Raw genomic sequence first — 15,926 nt, forward strand, 5'->3', positions numbered from 1 at the left:
AAAATAGTTAGTTATAACCGAGCAACGCTCGGTCGCCCAGGTATTAAATATTATAGGACATTATTACACAAAATTGACTAAGTCCCACGGTAAGCTCAATATGGCTTGTGTTGTGGGTACTTAGATAACGATATATATAATACATATATACATATTTATAAATACTTAAATACATAGAAAACATCCATGACTCAGGAACAAATATCCATGCTCATCACATGAATAAATGCCATTACCAGGATTTTAACCCGGGACCATCGGCTTCATAGGCAGGGTCGCTACCCACTAGGCCAAACCGGTCGTCAAGATAAGTAAAATTACAATATATTTTTGACAGTTTTAAAGCATCTGGTAATAGTTATCGCCGGCGGAAATGGTCTGGCAATGTTGATTATCTATTTTTAACAATATTTTCTAAAACATACGTAAAAATCTGTCATGAGAATATTGAGAAAAGTTAGTAATATGTAAAAAAATAAACGATATCGTTTACTTTTTTAAATGTGGCCATACTTTGCTTTGACTTGTCAGTGTCATATCATACGTCAAAATTGGGAAGCTATATAGGTTATGTAGATGGTCGTTGAGATTCAAGATGGCGAAGACGTCTCGAGAATATTTTTTTGTGTTTTGCTCATTTATGTTGTTCAAAGTGTAGTATTGATAGCTTAATATGCAGTGAACTATCGTGGAAGTGTGCAGTTAATGAAAATCTTGAAACGCGTTTAACCATGTTTTAATCAACATCCGGCAATCCATCGTGGCTTTTAGTAAAGTCCAGCTATCTCTTTACTAAAAGCAACTACCGAACAACGTCATGCTCTACGAGCACACTTAAAACTTACAATGAAACTTGACATTGGCAAAATCATCATAGATTTGATGGAAGCCATATTTTAAAAGAAGAAGAAGGTTATGTAGATTGCAGTGCCGCTTTGAATAATCGCCGTTATATTTTATTGATAAAAGAGTGCCTAAAGCAAGAATAAACTTTAAATGTCGTTTTATAAGATGATTTCACTTTTGTTGGTATGAATTGGAACAAAGAATAACTTCATGTGTTGCTCTGTAAACAAAGAAACGACATTTAAAGTTTATTCTTGCTTTAGGCACTCTTTTATCAATAAATTATAACGGCGATTATTCAAAACGGCACTGCAATCTACATAACCTAGCTTCCCAATTTTGACGTATGATATGACACTGCCAAGTCAAAGCAAAGTATGGCCACATTTAAAAAAGTAAACGATATCGTTTATTTTTTTACAAATATTTTTACCAACCTTTAGCACCTTGTACCGGACAAATGGCCGTCGGGTCAATATAGCAAGTATGCAGACATTAAAAGTACACACTAACACTACATTACCCCATACATTTTATTCATGAGAAAATAAGTAAGGTCTGGCGGCTCTGGGATCTTGGACTATTATAATGTTCCTGGTTCCAAACATACAGCATACTTGTGAGTGAGACATCGTCTTAAAAAACCGGGCAAGTGCGAGTCGGACTCGCGCACGAAGGGTTCCGTACCATTATTTATAAAAACGGCAAAAATAATATGTTTGTTGTATGGGAGCCCCCCTTAAATATTTTTTTATTCTGTTTTTAGTATTTGTTGTTATAGCGGTAACAGAAATACATCATCTGTGAAAATTTCAACTGTCTAGCTATCATGGTTCATGAGATACAGCCTGGTGACAGACGGACGGACGGACAGCGAAGTCTCAGTAATAGGATCCCGTTTGACCCTTTGGGTACGGAACCCTAAAAACGACCTGTTTGTATGGGAGCCCCCCTTAAATATTTTTTTTATTCTGTTTTTAGTATTTATTGTTATAGCGGCAACAGAAATACATCATCTGTGAAAATTTCAACTGTCTAGCTATCACGGTTCATGAGATACAGCCTGGTGACAGACGGACGGACGGACAGCGAAGTCTCAGTAATAGGATCCCGTTTGACCCTTTGGGTACGGAACCCTAAAAACTACCTGTCAGCTCAAAAAAATCTATCACGCCTGTTTTACAACTTACTAATCTTACTATAGGTACATTCGGTACGCGCCATCATAGATATAGATCGTGTCATTCACAAAGACGCGTACCCTGACTCGTATGGTGATGTTATTAAAAGTTAGATTGGACAAATCTGTGCGTCATCGTAGATAACATGAACTATACCTGTTTTGATATTATTTAGGCCAGCTAACCCAAAGTTCATTTGTTACTGTTTGACGGCCGGTCTGGCCTCGTGGATAGTGACACTGCCTATGAAGCCGATGGTCCCGGGTTCAAATCCTGGTAAGGGCATTTATTCGTGTGATGAGCATGGATATTTGTTCCAGAGTCATGGGTGTTTTCTATGTATGTAAGTATTTATAAATATTTATATATTATATATATCGTTGTCTAAGTACCCTCAACACAAGCATTATTGAGCTTACTGTGGGACTTGGTCAATTTGTGTAATAATTTCCTGTAATATTTATTTATTTACTGTTTTAACTGGCCGAGATTCAATTTTTGTTACTATTATAAGAACTCTGATATAATAACATAATATAGTTAACAACCTACTTACTGTCTCACCACTATAGCTAATTGTAAGTAATAAAGTATAGGGTATCTTCTCTTATAGCTAAGGTGACCCTATTTTTTATTTACTTTTGAACTCACATTTTTACAGGTGGCCATGGCGGCCATTCTGATGGCCACAGCCAAGGACATGACAGCCAGGGAGGTGAAAGTGGTAGCATCTTGGGCCACGGCAGATTTAGTAGCCACGACCACCACGACCACGATGACGACCGATATAGACATCATCCTTATTATTAAATCTTTTTGTGTGTAACTGTGTGTCTATATATTTTACAGTACATATGGTGCTACTTTACCGCACTAGTGCGAAAATTAGCATATTGCGTTACTGTGTCGAACATTTAAAGGGCCATATGTACTGTAAAACGTTGTACGATACATGTGAGAATAGGTAATTTCCTATTTTTCGCACTTGTATCGTAATGTACTATAACGACTCCTTAATCAGTGATACATTTTACCTAAGTATTAAAAATAACGTTTTGTTCGCAACATTACGGTGTCGATCGATTGATGTGGTCTAATAGAAATTATGGATCGACGTCGACCGTTCCATTCTAACCATCGATCGATTATCGATCGATTGGTCTAGTAGAAACTATCGATGTCGATTTAAAATACTCCCTTCGGTCGTGTTGTAATTCATCACCACTCGTTGAGAATTTCCTATTTTCTGCACTTGTATCGTAAATAACTATAGTCTAATACCGTTCAAGACATGGGTCCCTGTCCGTTCAAATTTCGAATAAAGATTTTTGACAATTTCAAATTCAAATGACAATCAAACATAGGTACCTACCTAAGTATATATCTAGTTAGTTAAGTAAATATTATTATTTTGCTGTTGGTCAGAGCAACAACTCAGGGCTAGTTCAGTGATTACCATAACTTGCCATAACTAACAAAGTGTGGAAGTCGTGAACTAGCAATGATCTTCGGGTTAACATAACACCAATAAAATTCTTCGTCTATTAACTATGTTTTATTTACAATAATAAGTACCCAATTGGAAAACGAATAACTCTAGTTGCAGTAAACGAGTTAAGATTATATAAATCCCAACTAATATACATGCAAGAGTTATTTTAACTTAATCATAGCGGTTTATGCGTGAAGAGGAAAAAAAAAAGGTATATTTATATATGTTTGCTTCGGAATAGTGTCAATGTGATACCATAAATGAATTCGGCATCCCCAATTCATACGAAAACGATACCAAACTTGGCCTAGTAACTTAACTGATGTAGTCACGATAAAATTGCGAGCAGCCCCCTAGCTTCATCAAAAATCTGGGCGTCTCCACTTCATAGATACCTACATCTTATGCTGGTACTTCACATGGCGTTGAGTGTTCGCGTAGCGTTGTTCAAATATTCGTATGAAATCCGAAGAAATCACTAAACGCCGTATTTCAAAGGCTGCAACTATCACTTAGTATATGATCGTACAAACAAAAGAAGCCAACAAATAAAAGTTGTAGGTATCAAAAAAATGTTTGCTCAAAACTTGCGAGTATACCCCGTTATTTTTCCTTTCTTTTTCCGCATTATTTCGCGGTCTAATATTCTTCGAATCGATGAAGACAGAGATTAGTAAATATTCAAGACGGATAACGTTCATACGTTGCATTCCTCGCATGCCTATTTACAATTTTTCATTTTATCATAAAATATTGTCACCTATAATGCTATTTATGACTTTTAACGTAATAGTACATTGTGTATTAAGGGCACAGTAAACAAGAATTCACGGACGGGACGAGTGTAAATTTAAGCCCGAAGCCGAAGGCGAGGGCTTAATTAACATGATCTCGTAATTCATCCTGTACTGCCCGTGGTAAACACAATGTTTTTCATCACACTTGTGAGGGGAAAAAAGGAGAAAAAATTAAACTCCTGCCTAATTTTCTTAGCCCTAGATCGAAATTTAAGATTAAAGTGCGATGTGATGAAAAAATACATTACAGCCCTAGGTCGAAATTTAGGATTTACGAATCGCATCGTCTACGTGTAATAACACCTTTTTAAGTGTGATGAAAAATCTGATTTTCCTTGCATTAAAAATTACCTACATGCTGTTTTATCTACTTTTGTGACTATAACTGCAATCAGACAAGTCCAATTTTAAGTTTTAAAATTTTAAACAGCACAAGGGTGGCAGTTTTCATACACAAATAACTAACTATAAAATGTCAAATTATTTTTTCAGAGGAAATACCAGTTGAGCCTTTTATGAGGTTTGAGAATTTTACGGGGGCAGCTCATTAAAATCAAAATAGCTAAACGTACAGACACAGGTAATAGTAATATTGAACTGATATAAAAAATAATTCATCTAGGCTCAAAATCCAGAGAAGAAAATGTCGAGAACGTTTGTATAGAAAAATTAGCACGAATTTTTTCTCTTAATATTCTAATGGATCTACAACATCGACGATATTTCTCGTCTCGCGGCGTTGTATTAGGGTTGTCAGTCTTCTTTAGTAAACTCTGATATAAAGTAATAAAGAGCATCATAATATGGTATGTTGCATATGAATATGCAGCTAAACACGTCAACAAACAAGATTATTGGATGTCATTAGAGGTCGGGCTGAGATGATCTGTTTCTGATGGTATTTAAGCCTCGGGGCAGATCAGACTTGTATAGTTTCAATCGAGATCAGACAACATTAATACCTCCTAGCAATATGGCGAAGTTTTTGGTGAGTCATGTTCTCATGTTTATTTACTTGTTTCTGTTTTGTAATCTGTTATAAGATGTAAATAAATATAAATAGTTTAATCGACTTCATTGAGCGGTCCAAATTTTTATAAGCTTTTATTTAACTTGCCCTGTTAGTATGTAGTATGTTTGTGTGGGTTAAATCTTGGAAGCAAAATTTGACCCACTTCCCGGTTTCCATTTGAGCTGAAATTTTGCATACTCGTACATATGCAAGTCGGGTGACAATGCAATACTATGGTACCATCGAGCTGATCTGATGATGGAGACAGGAGGTGGCCATGGCAATTCTATGATAATGATAAAACAAGGTAACTTAATTGTGTTTGGGGTTTTTAGAATTCTCTCGATGAGTATTAGTTGTCTGTGGAAAGAAATGTACAGTCAGCGATAAAAACTTGTACCAAAAAGGAATTTTTGCCAAAAACTTATTAAGGTACAGGTCATGTGCTGTACCCAAGCTCTTGTTACGCCTCTTTTACCGGTGGTATTTCACTCGAATGTTCGGACGTGCTCGGCATAAGTACGTCTGCTCCGAGCAGACATTTAATGAGCGAGAGGAGCGAGCTTGATTAGCTGTCGATAATCGTTATTTTATTATAGAGAGTAAAAATCCTGTACATTGTATTTATGTTATTCTTCTTAAATTAAACTTGCTTAAAGCGATATATTTTCGTTACAATTATAATATTTATTTAGAAACATAAACCATTTAGAGGCAAACTAATTAAGTACAGTCGCCATCAGATATATCGGAGCGGCCAAGGTGCTCACAAATATCTGAACACAAATAGAAGCGATGTTCAGATATTTGTGAGCAGCTTTATGTACACGCGTACATAAAGCTCCCTGAATACAAAATAGAATCAAAAATACGTGCCACATACATATCGGTATGGACCCCTCGCACCTATTTAAAAAGGCTGTTAAATATTAAAGTATTAAAATATCAACTTATTGTTACACAGATAATCATGGCGACGTTGGTGGCTGCGGCCCTAGCCTACCCTGGTAAGTGACTTCAAATATGTATTTGTCATAGTACGTGTCATAGTCATGTATGGACATAGTAGGTACCCTATATACATTCTTGGGTTTAGGTCCGGGGTCTCCAAACTTTTTTAACTGAGGGGCATATTACACCTCAGAAACTTTCGCACGGGCCGCTATCGGTTTTAGTGCCGGAGGGGGGGTGGGGGGCTAGTTGCTGCTGTCAATGAATCATCCACTCTCAATTAATCCGCCTAGAACCTGGGATCCATTTGGCAACCTCCCACATGGACCGTGACCTCCTCCCCGGACCGTGGGTTGTCGCGTTGGGTGTCCGCCGTGTCCGCGGGCCGGGGTTTGGAGACCCTTGGTTTAGCTAATTCTCTGAGAATATGTCTGCGGTTGCGTCTAATTACAACAACTCTTTTCATACGTTTGGTCATGGTCATGGTCTTGGCCGGTTTTATCTAAATGTTTATTTGATGCAGGTTACGGTTCCAGCGGGCACGGTAGCCATGGAGGCGGCGGCTTCGGCGGCAGCCAAGGTGGGTTCGGTAAGGCTTTCTCACTAAATATGCTGGTCTCATTACAATTATACATATCTAATGTAACCAACACAAACTTGTATCAAGTCAAGTCAATGTATAAAGTATCCGGTGTGCATCGGCATTTACGTGGGCCAATACGAATTCTTGCGTATATTTAGAAGTGACTTATTAAGTAGATTATTTAACACATTCGACGCTGAGCTACGGTAGTAGCACTACGTCGTAGCCGATAACAAGGATTTTCCGGTATGCAGCAGAAATAGCTGACTAGGTTAAACCAATTTGTCTCTCATCATGTTATATGTTTTACAGGAAGCCAAGGGGGATTCGGTGAAAGTAGCCACGGAGGTGGTCTCGGTGGAGGTAGCCACGGAGGTGGTTTCGGCAGCGGTAGCCAAGGAGGCGGTTTCGGCAGCGGTAGCCAAGGAGGCGGTTTCGGAAGCGGCAGCAGCAGCTACGGTGGCCACGGAGGTCATGGCAGTCACCACCTCTCTGAGCTAGATGGTGGATACGGCCAGGGAGGACAGGGCGGTTTCGGTGGCAGCCAGGGAAGCTTCGGCGGAAGTCAGGGAGGCTTCGGTGGAAGTCAGGGAGGCCTCGGTGGAAACCGCGGAGGTCAAGGAGGTTTTGGAGGCGGTAGCCACGGAGGTCAAGGAGGCTTCGGAGGAGGAAGTCACGGCGGTAGCGGCGGATACGGACATAGATATTAAATTTTTTTTTATTGTGTATTTGACAACGTAAATTGTGATATTGATCGACTCCCAAATCAGTAGGCAATAAATTTTACGGATTGAATATATGTTTCATTGTAATTAATTGTACATTTCAGCCAGACTCATGGAACTACTGAAAAAGACACTGTCTCGTTTTAAAAAGGACTGTGCCTATTGAAGGTATTTTTTTTAACAAGCAAGTACCAACTAATATACCTAACGATTGTTATATAAGAAACAGGTTAGATCCAGGCCTTTACTTATAAATAGCGGCCTAAGTGTGAAATAATGCACTCAAAATCATCATAAATGTTTCAAATGACCTATTAAATTTAATTAGGTACTAGAATTGCTCCCCGTTACTTGGTCTCCGTAAAATTAGTATTTCCATAATCAATTCCACTCCTCAGTTCCGTTATAAGAACTAAGTAGGCTTTTAAATTTGGTCCAGAGGTTTAAGTGTGACAAAAATACACCGGCAGTTCTCATTTGCTCCCGCCCCACGTGACCGCGGACACAGATTCATATGAATGCATCTATTTCCATCTGTGCCCGACAGGGACAAATAGGAATACACCGACAAACCAAGTTAGACCGCAATAAACTCTAAAATTTTCTAAAAAATCTAAATATATTCCAAATTGTTAAGTTTTGGTGATTAATTTGAAGAAGAATCACGTTTCCCGAAAATGCGATCAATTGAAACCTTAAAGTGAAGTGCTTTGCTCGGAAAACATATTGAAACTCAAAAATGCGCGTTTTCCCAGAGATAAGACCTAGCTAGATCGATTTTTCGCCCACGCAAACCCCCATATAGCAAATTTCATCGAAATCGTTAGAGCCGTTTCCGAGATCCCCGAAATATATATATATATATATATACAAGAATTGCTCGTTTAAAGGTATAAGATATCGTTCAGTCGAGACAAGAAGACCAATTCAGATTGAAAAAATGCTTATGGGTTTGAACTGTTTTTGGTCATACGCGCGCGCGCACGACTTTGACTTCATTTCGCATGAACCAATCAGTGTGAGCGATATTCAAGGTCGTAATAAAATTAGATCAACACGGTAACAAGTTAAATCAGAATCGGGCTTGAGATATGGGCCCTTATTCGACATGCTAAAAGTGACGTTTCGTGTTGATTTCCATTTGATGTGAGAAATATTGTGACTTGTCGAATTGCTATTATCACCACCTGTCAGTGAACAATATCCACACTAGAGGCGGGGCGTTGTACCGGAATAGTTTTTGGAACAGGTTATTTGTAATAGACTACTTTTAGCTTGTCGAGTATTTAAAAGTACGGACTTTGATTTCTGAAATAAAACAAATATGAAACTTTTATCACCTCGTACCTCCATTCTTACCGTTACTTTAGGTAAAATAAAATTTTGTTAACAGATGGTCGTCTGGGTGTCTGTTGTATCTAAAAATAATGTAATAATATATAACAAAAATATGACAATAGATTCATAGCCTTCACTCAAAACGTCACCATATTTCCGACCCTTACCGAAATAATAAGTCGATATTTGTATAAATAATCCTTATTTGTAAGACGCCTAAGCACGGCAAATACGTAAACTGCCTATTGAGGGTCATACTCGTAAAACTGGTATTTTAGACGTACTTTTGGTACGAGTAACAGAGACGTACTTTTGGTACGCAGTCCCAGCTCTAGTCAGGATTCTAGTTGTCAAATATAAGCGTGTCGAATACGTATTAGTTAACTGTCAAATGAAATTAGATCAACGGTAGACTTTTTTGTCGATGGGTATGGCTGCCATGTTTGGATTTATGACATTTAAAAGGGGATCCTAAGGCAGAGAGCAGTTTTTTCTGTACGATTTTGATTCTTCTACTGGACGCAAGATGGAGTTAGCTGCCAAATTCCGATCAGGCTGACGCAACTAGGAAGACAAAAGTTTTGTATGGAATTTGTTTCGCAAATCATTGCCAACGAAGAAAAAGAAAACGTCAGTGCTATTTATTCTGTCAAGTTTACATCAAGTCTACTGTCAGCCTAATTGCTTTATTTGTTTTGAAGGCTTCAATGTTTTGTTCGGGTATTTCGTGTAATTTCTTTATTATTTAGTGAAAAAATCGAAAATAGTCAACCGTGATCAGAGTAAAGAGCGAGTTTGTTACAATGCCAGCGAGAAAACGGTTTACTAAGTGTGAAATATGTGGCAAGCGAGCCACTCGAGAAAATCACGAATAAAGGGATTTTATGGCGAAATTTCCCTTGGATGAAGACTGGTAAGTATTGCTTTAGATACTTTTGACCTTATTTTGGGTCAGCAGGCTATAAACACATCGAAAATTAGATATTTTACATTATTTTTCGTTGTGAACTAGGGATGTACTATAACTATCGATAACTGTACTTTTATTTGTATATCAGTGTAAATAATAAAATTAAATATGTGAAATTTCCTTAGAACTAGCATGCAATATGACCATAATTAATTCGTCGAAGATTAATAAAATAATGCATAAATTATCTGTTACTTATGCATTAATGGTCATTAGTTAACATATTTTTTTATCTAGTGATTATTTAATATATTAACCTAAAATGTAAAAAAAATTAATCTCTGTTTTTTATGATAAATAAAGAAATATTATAGGACATTATTACACAAACTGACTTAGTACTAAAGTATGAATGGCATGTGTTGTGGGTACTTAGACAACAATATATATATATATATATATATATATATATACCCACAACACATGTCATTCATACTTTAGTACTAAGTCAGTTTGTGTAATAATGTATATATATATATATATATATGTACATAGACCTAATTTATCAGTATTTATAAATACATAGAAAATACCCATGTCTCAGGAACAAATATTCATGCTCATCACACTAATAAATGCCCGTTCCAGGATTTGAACCTGGGACCATCGGCTTCATAGGCAGGGTCGCTGCCAACAAGGCCAGACCCGTTCTCATGATTAACAGACATATAAATAGCGCGTAATAATCAGTTGATCATCTCATTAGCAAACACATGGAATATAAACTGTAGATAAAGTCATGTTTTTCCAAGGCTGTATGTTTTCAGATGCAGGCAGTGGGCCAAATTTGTTGGGAACGAAGATCTGATACATCTTTCCATAGAAAAGTTACATTTATTCAAACATGTATGTGCACATCATTATGAAAATCAAGCATTTAATAAAAAAAAAAAAAACACGACTTAAAAACTGTATTAAAATAATTCGGGTCCACATTAAGCCCGACCAGATAGTAGTCCAATTAAGAACTATCCACTATATAATATAACGTACAACTTAAATGTGGACTCGATGCTAACCTGATTTCGAGTACAAAATTTGTAGACAGGAGCCTATGTTTCAACCCTCCCCATTTTATCGATATCGATAAGAATCGTAAGCGTGTAGCGTACTAAACTATTTAAATCGCTTATGTTGGTACTATGGTTCTTTGACAGTTCTTTGTCGTACATTTTGGTAATGATTTGCGAAACAAACTGATTCCACTCGCTAGTATGGAAATCCCGTCTCTTAAAACGTAGTGATTTTATGCTCTTTGACAATGACATGCAGTTGCGTCGATGTAGATCTATCATAAAAACGTACATGTGACGCATGTGACAATTGTCCAGGATGAAAAAAAAAACCTTGACAATTAACATAAAGCAATACAATACCACAAAATGTCAACAAGAAAACAGATTTATTATAAAAATACAAATTATAGGTATACAAAGCTTCTTTTAAAACCAATGGTCGTGGGTTCTAACCCCGGCTCTTAACAATGTGCATCTTGTAACATGTACCGATTGCTTTTCAGTAAAGTAAAATATATTATCATGAGGAAGATGGAGTATCCCCAATAAGGTATATTTTCCCCTCTGGGTTAGAAGGTCAGATAGTAGTAAGACAGGGAGATATAGTGAAGAATGCGGAAAAACAAGCATTTATTGTATTGTTAGGCTAGTTTTTATTTTTCAAAATTTGAAAACGAACGCAACAGCATGCTCAAAGCCCCCTGTGAGTCAGAATCTGTTAAATTTAGGCTTAAGACGAAACAGGAGCTGAGCCCGTACACAAATTTGAGATTTTTAGGTAAAAGGTAAAAAATATCGCCGTCGCGCGGACGAGTGTGGCACCCCGTACCTAGCTAGAGACTATCCCTTGTGTGTGTACCAACAAACCAAATTTTAGACAAATATGATACGTCTTCTTCTTCTTTGTCGTTGTACTCTTTGCAGAGCGTCGTGGTCAACTGCTGATATCAGGCGCAGATGTTGCTTGCCGTACGATTTCTCGCCATTTTTCGCGGTTGGGGGCCATTCTGGCAAATGCGTTCAGGGGACCCTTCATGGCAGATTTGATTTGGTCAGTCCATCGCATAGGTAGCCTTTTGCGCGGTCTTTTTCCGTTTGCTCTACCCTGCACCACTAGACGCTCTATGGAGTCGTTGTTCCTCCTCGAGACGTGACCGAAAAAACTGAGTATGCGGGTCTTTACGAGAGTCGGAAGGCGCTGCTTGATACGGAGTTCTTTAAGGATGGAGACATTAGTCCGAAACTCGGTCCAGGATATCCCCAGCATTTTCCTCTTTGTAGGGCGTCTATCGTCTTCTCCTCTGTCTTTCGGATAGTCCAGGTCTCCGCAGCGTATAAGAATATAGGAAAAACGAGGGCCCGTACAAGCCGAACCTTCGTGGTGTTTGTGACGTTTCGGTGATAGGCTACGCTATACGTAAAAACTAGCCAAGACAAATTCTTTATAATTTCAGGATTTTCTACACAGCACAGAACATGGCACCCATATAGATCTCAATTCCGTTGTCGGCGAGTCAACAACGACACATATTCTTAATATTGAACTTAATTGGCTCTTATTTCACATTTATGTTTTAAATTAATTATAGGCATAGACATACCATATCCTATTGTAAGTACAAAGTTTCAGAGCAATCTAGCTAGCCGATTTAAAATGAGAGCGAAACTACATTTGTATGGAGAACCGTATTTGCTGCGGACGCACAATGTAGCATAATCGAATTAGGACCAACCTCGAAATCTCTGTAACAGTCATGAAATTTATTATGTATATAAATTAAAGGCCCCTTTTTCATGCCCAAGCCATTTAACATTTGGGGACCTCGAGGAATCCGAGCCATCTTGGAAAATGTGTACCATCAACACAACAGTCAACATTAAAACTTATTAAATTCTACACAAAAAAGTCCTCGATATCTTTGCGGAACAATACATCTTGTTATAGAGAATACTTGCTGAATCTAAGTTTAACGCTTATACACTTCCAGGGGACATTCTCTTAAAAGGAAACTCGGAGGAATATAAATTCTATTTTTAACTATACATTTGTACGTGGTCTACCCCAATATTAACATTTTACTCTACTGCGACTAAACCAGAAAGAAGGGTTATGGGTGTAAGTACTGATGTTTCAATACCAAAAAAAAAAAAAAACTTGTTCTATTAAAGAAAAATCAATACGGCCGCCTTGAGAGGACTCCGAATATTAAATCATAATTTTTTCTTCTAGCGCCTAAACTATTGAGCGGAGTACAGTAAAACAGACATCAGTAGATCCACAGTTAGTATACAAGTGCTATGCAATACAAAGTTACTAAAATTAACGGAAGAAAAAAGTTTAGGGCTAAATAATACGTCATTTAAAAAATCCGTCCAGTATCCTAAGCTACAGGCTGTCCTGAATCCTCAGTACTTATACCCATAACCCTACTTTCTGGTTAAGTTGCAGTCAAGTAAAATATTGATATTGGGGTAGATTATGTACAAATGTATAGTTAAAAGTGGAATTTTTATTCTTCCAAGTTTCCTATTAAGAGAATATCCCATGAAAGGGTATAAGGGCTAAATCTGGGTTTAGCAAGTAGTTTTTAAAGCAAGATCATTTTTTTCGCAAAGATGTCTAAAACTATTTTATGTAGAATTTTATAAGCTTGAATGTTGCCTTACATGATTATTGAATAAAGAACGTAGATTTAGAGTAAAACGCGAAATTCTCCTGGATGGTCCACATTTTCCAAGATGGCTGCGGTTCCTCGAGGTCCCCAAATGTCAAATGGTGTGGGCATGAAAAAGGGGCCTTTAACGTATATACATACCAAATTTCATGACTGTTCAGACATTTCGAGTTTGGTCCTAATCCGACTGTGCTAATGCCACTATGTACGTAAACTGTAACTGTACTGCGGACTCAACCTTCACGTTATAATTTTTTAAGTATTAACGTTGACATAGTAACGAAAATAATAAACACGTCAATTGAAGTAAACAATATTATTATATGCAAGAAAATTTTGCAAAATAGGTACATTAATGATTAATATGTAAAACACCATTAATTATTGAATTAAAATTATGATTTTGTGTTAAAAAATATGAGACTAATGATACAGCCCGATTACACGGGCTACATATTAAAAATGATTATCATGGAAACAGTAAATATACACAGGTGAACAAAGTTATAGTAAAATAGGTGCATAATTTCAGAGCTTGCCTGGCCCACCTGTACCACCTACCATGACCACGGCCGTCTCCTACTATTATTTTTTTCTAATACCTATGGCCTTACTAGCGAACAGTATTCCATGTTCTTGATCCAGAATTTAAACCCTTAACTACATATTTGTGGCACTTGGGGTTGAATTTGAAACTCTAGGGCACTAGCGTGGCTCTATGAGAGCGCCTTATATAGGCTTCTGGTGACCAGAGGATCAGCATTGTTAACCAGCGCGGAAATGCACCCAGCCTTCTGAGCACCCTACCGAGCGACCAGAATATAGGGCAAATATTTTATGCATACGTTTTTGACTTAAGTGTTTTTATCATGTTTTATATTTAAACTTACAGATGTCGAACTACCAGCAAAGTTTTTGAAGAGGTGTAGTTTTTATATTTCCTGGTACCAAACTGATACAGGAAATTGGAACATCAGTAAATAATCTACACCGAAGACAATGAAATATAGTCACATAATACTTTAATGTTTTATTTTATTAAAGAAATCGGTAAAAAAATGTGTTAACTGAAAAAGATAAATTTTATTTTATTTGTAGTTGAATAACAAAATATGTATTTAATCTCCTTTTAACATAGGAATTCTCTTTGTGTAGGTACATATAAATAATAGGTACTTAGGTCTTGGTAAGTAATATAGACAGTACAGTAGGTCTTATCTTAATAATTTGAGATCTCATACATGCGTTCCGATATATCTGATGGCGACTGTACATACAATGGGGTCGCGTATACGAGTACAAAGAACATTAAAATAGTTGTTGATAGACCAAGTGAGCGAGCTACTATGGTACCTATCTTTATATCAATTTTATGCATTATGTAATAGCGCAATACAGAAATTTTTTTGACAAATGTAGTATTATTTTTATAGTAATAAAGGTTATTCATGAACCATCTCGTAATTAAAAAAAAACGGACTTTATCTCTAAATCATATGCCTTATATTTACAGATGTGTTAGGTTACAACTTGGTTCGTGAACGTGGTTTAGAAGCAACTTGAGACTGGGTGCGGAGTAAATTGCATCAATTTTTTTTACAATTTTGAGCGTTTATAGGAGAATATGTGGAGCGAGCATTATTCGACATGTAGGTGTGGGTTCAACAAAAAGATCGCATGTCAATAGTTCTTTATTGTCGTTAAAATTCAATTAATAATCGCCTTTATCGACCATCAACTGTGTGGTCACTTTTTAATTGATTGACGTTGTCAGGTACAGTTTCACTACTCGCCGCCGCATTGTTCATAGCGCATTACTTATCCTATCGAATACAAGATGTCGCTGATTCCTGTAAACTTATGTTTAAAAAAAAAAGACGCTTTACTCTATGCCATATATTGTAGGAAAGGAAGGGTATTCCCTGTCGTACGTCAAAAAATCCAAGATGGTGCCCAAGCCCATGGACAAAAAAGTCTAGCAATAAAATCAACACTTGTCAAAATTTGACATTAGCAATCCACAGTCAGGTGACAATCAAATCAAACCGAACCACTTCGAGTTCAGAGCCATTTCAAACTATATAGTAGTAATAAACAAAGTTGATTTTTGTTTGATTATTTTTTCTATGAATGAGTTTTGATTGTTCCAAATGATAATATCCACAGTTGATAGAATCAACACTTGATACAATCAACATGCGATAGAATCAAGTGTTGATTTGATGTGGACGCGAAATTTGACAGTTGTGCATCTCGAATAAGGCCCATGTTTCACGAGTGATAAACACAGTGTAAGGGGTCAAACAAAGTGGATAACCCTATCCATGTGTGCTGATAAGA

The 15,926-nt window shown here is 37.0% G+C and overlaps 2 protein-coding genes across 3 annotated transcripts in view; one reads left to right on the forward strand and one right to left on the reverse strand.

The window, feature by feature from the left end:
• LOC133527987 (mRNA decay activator protein ZFP36L3-like) overlaps positions 1–3,583 on the reverse strand; it is a 36,067-nt gene extending 32,484 nt beyond the window's left edge. Inside the window, exon 1 of the mRNA XM_061865221.1 lies at positions 2,679–3,583. Within this exon, the coding sequence (XP_061721205.1) occupies positions 2,679–2,825 (147 nt within the window). The 5' untranslated portion in view covers positions 2,826–3,583. The remainder of the gene's footprint in view (positions 1–2,678) is intronic.
• A 1,609-nt stretch (positions 3,584–5,192) lies between these two features.
• Positions 5,193–7,657, forward strand: LOC133527990 (uncharacterized). Of its 2 annotated transcripts, none has more exons than XM_061865224.1 (4): positions 5,193–5,304; positions 6,293–6,335; positions 6,803–6,868; positions 7,175–7,657. In XM_061865224.1, the coding sequence occupies exons 1-4, from the start codon at positions 5,212–5,214 to the stop codon at positions 7,570–7,572; spliced, it is 600 nt and encodes a 199-aa protein (XP_061721208.1). In that variant the 5' UTR covers positions 5,193–5,211; the 3' UTR covers positions 7,573–7,657. The 2 variants fall into 2 exon arrangements, with proteins under 2 accessions (XP_061721208.1, XP_061721209.1); XM_061865225.1 differs by having other exon boundaries at positions 6,803–6,859.
• The last annotated feature ends 8,269 nt before the right edge of the window (positions 7,658–15,926 follow it).

The sequence above is a fragment of the Cydia pomonella genome, chromosome 18 (assembly GCF_033807575.1).
Source record: "Cydia pomonella isolate Wapato2018A chromosome 18, ilCydPomo1, whole genome shotgun sequence".
NCBI lineage: Eukaryota > Metazoa > Arthropoda > Insecta > Lepidoptera > Tortricidae > Cydia > Cydia pomonella.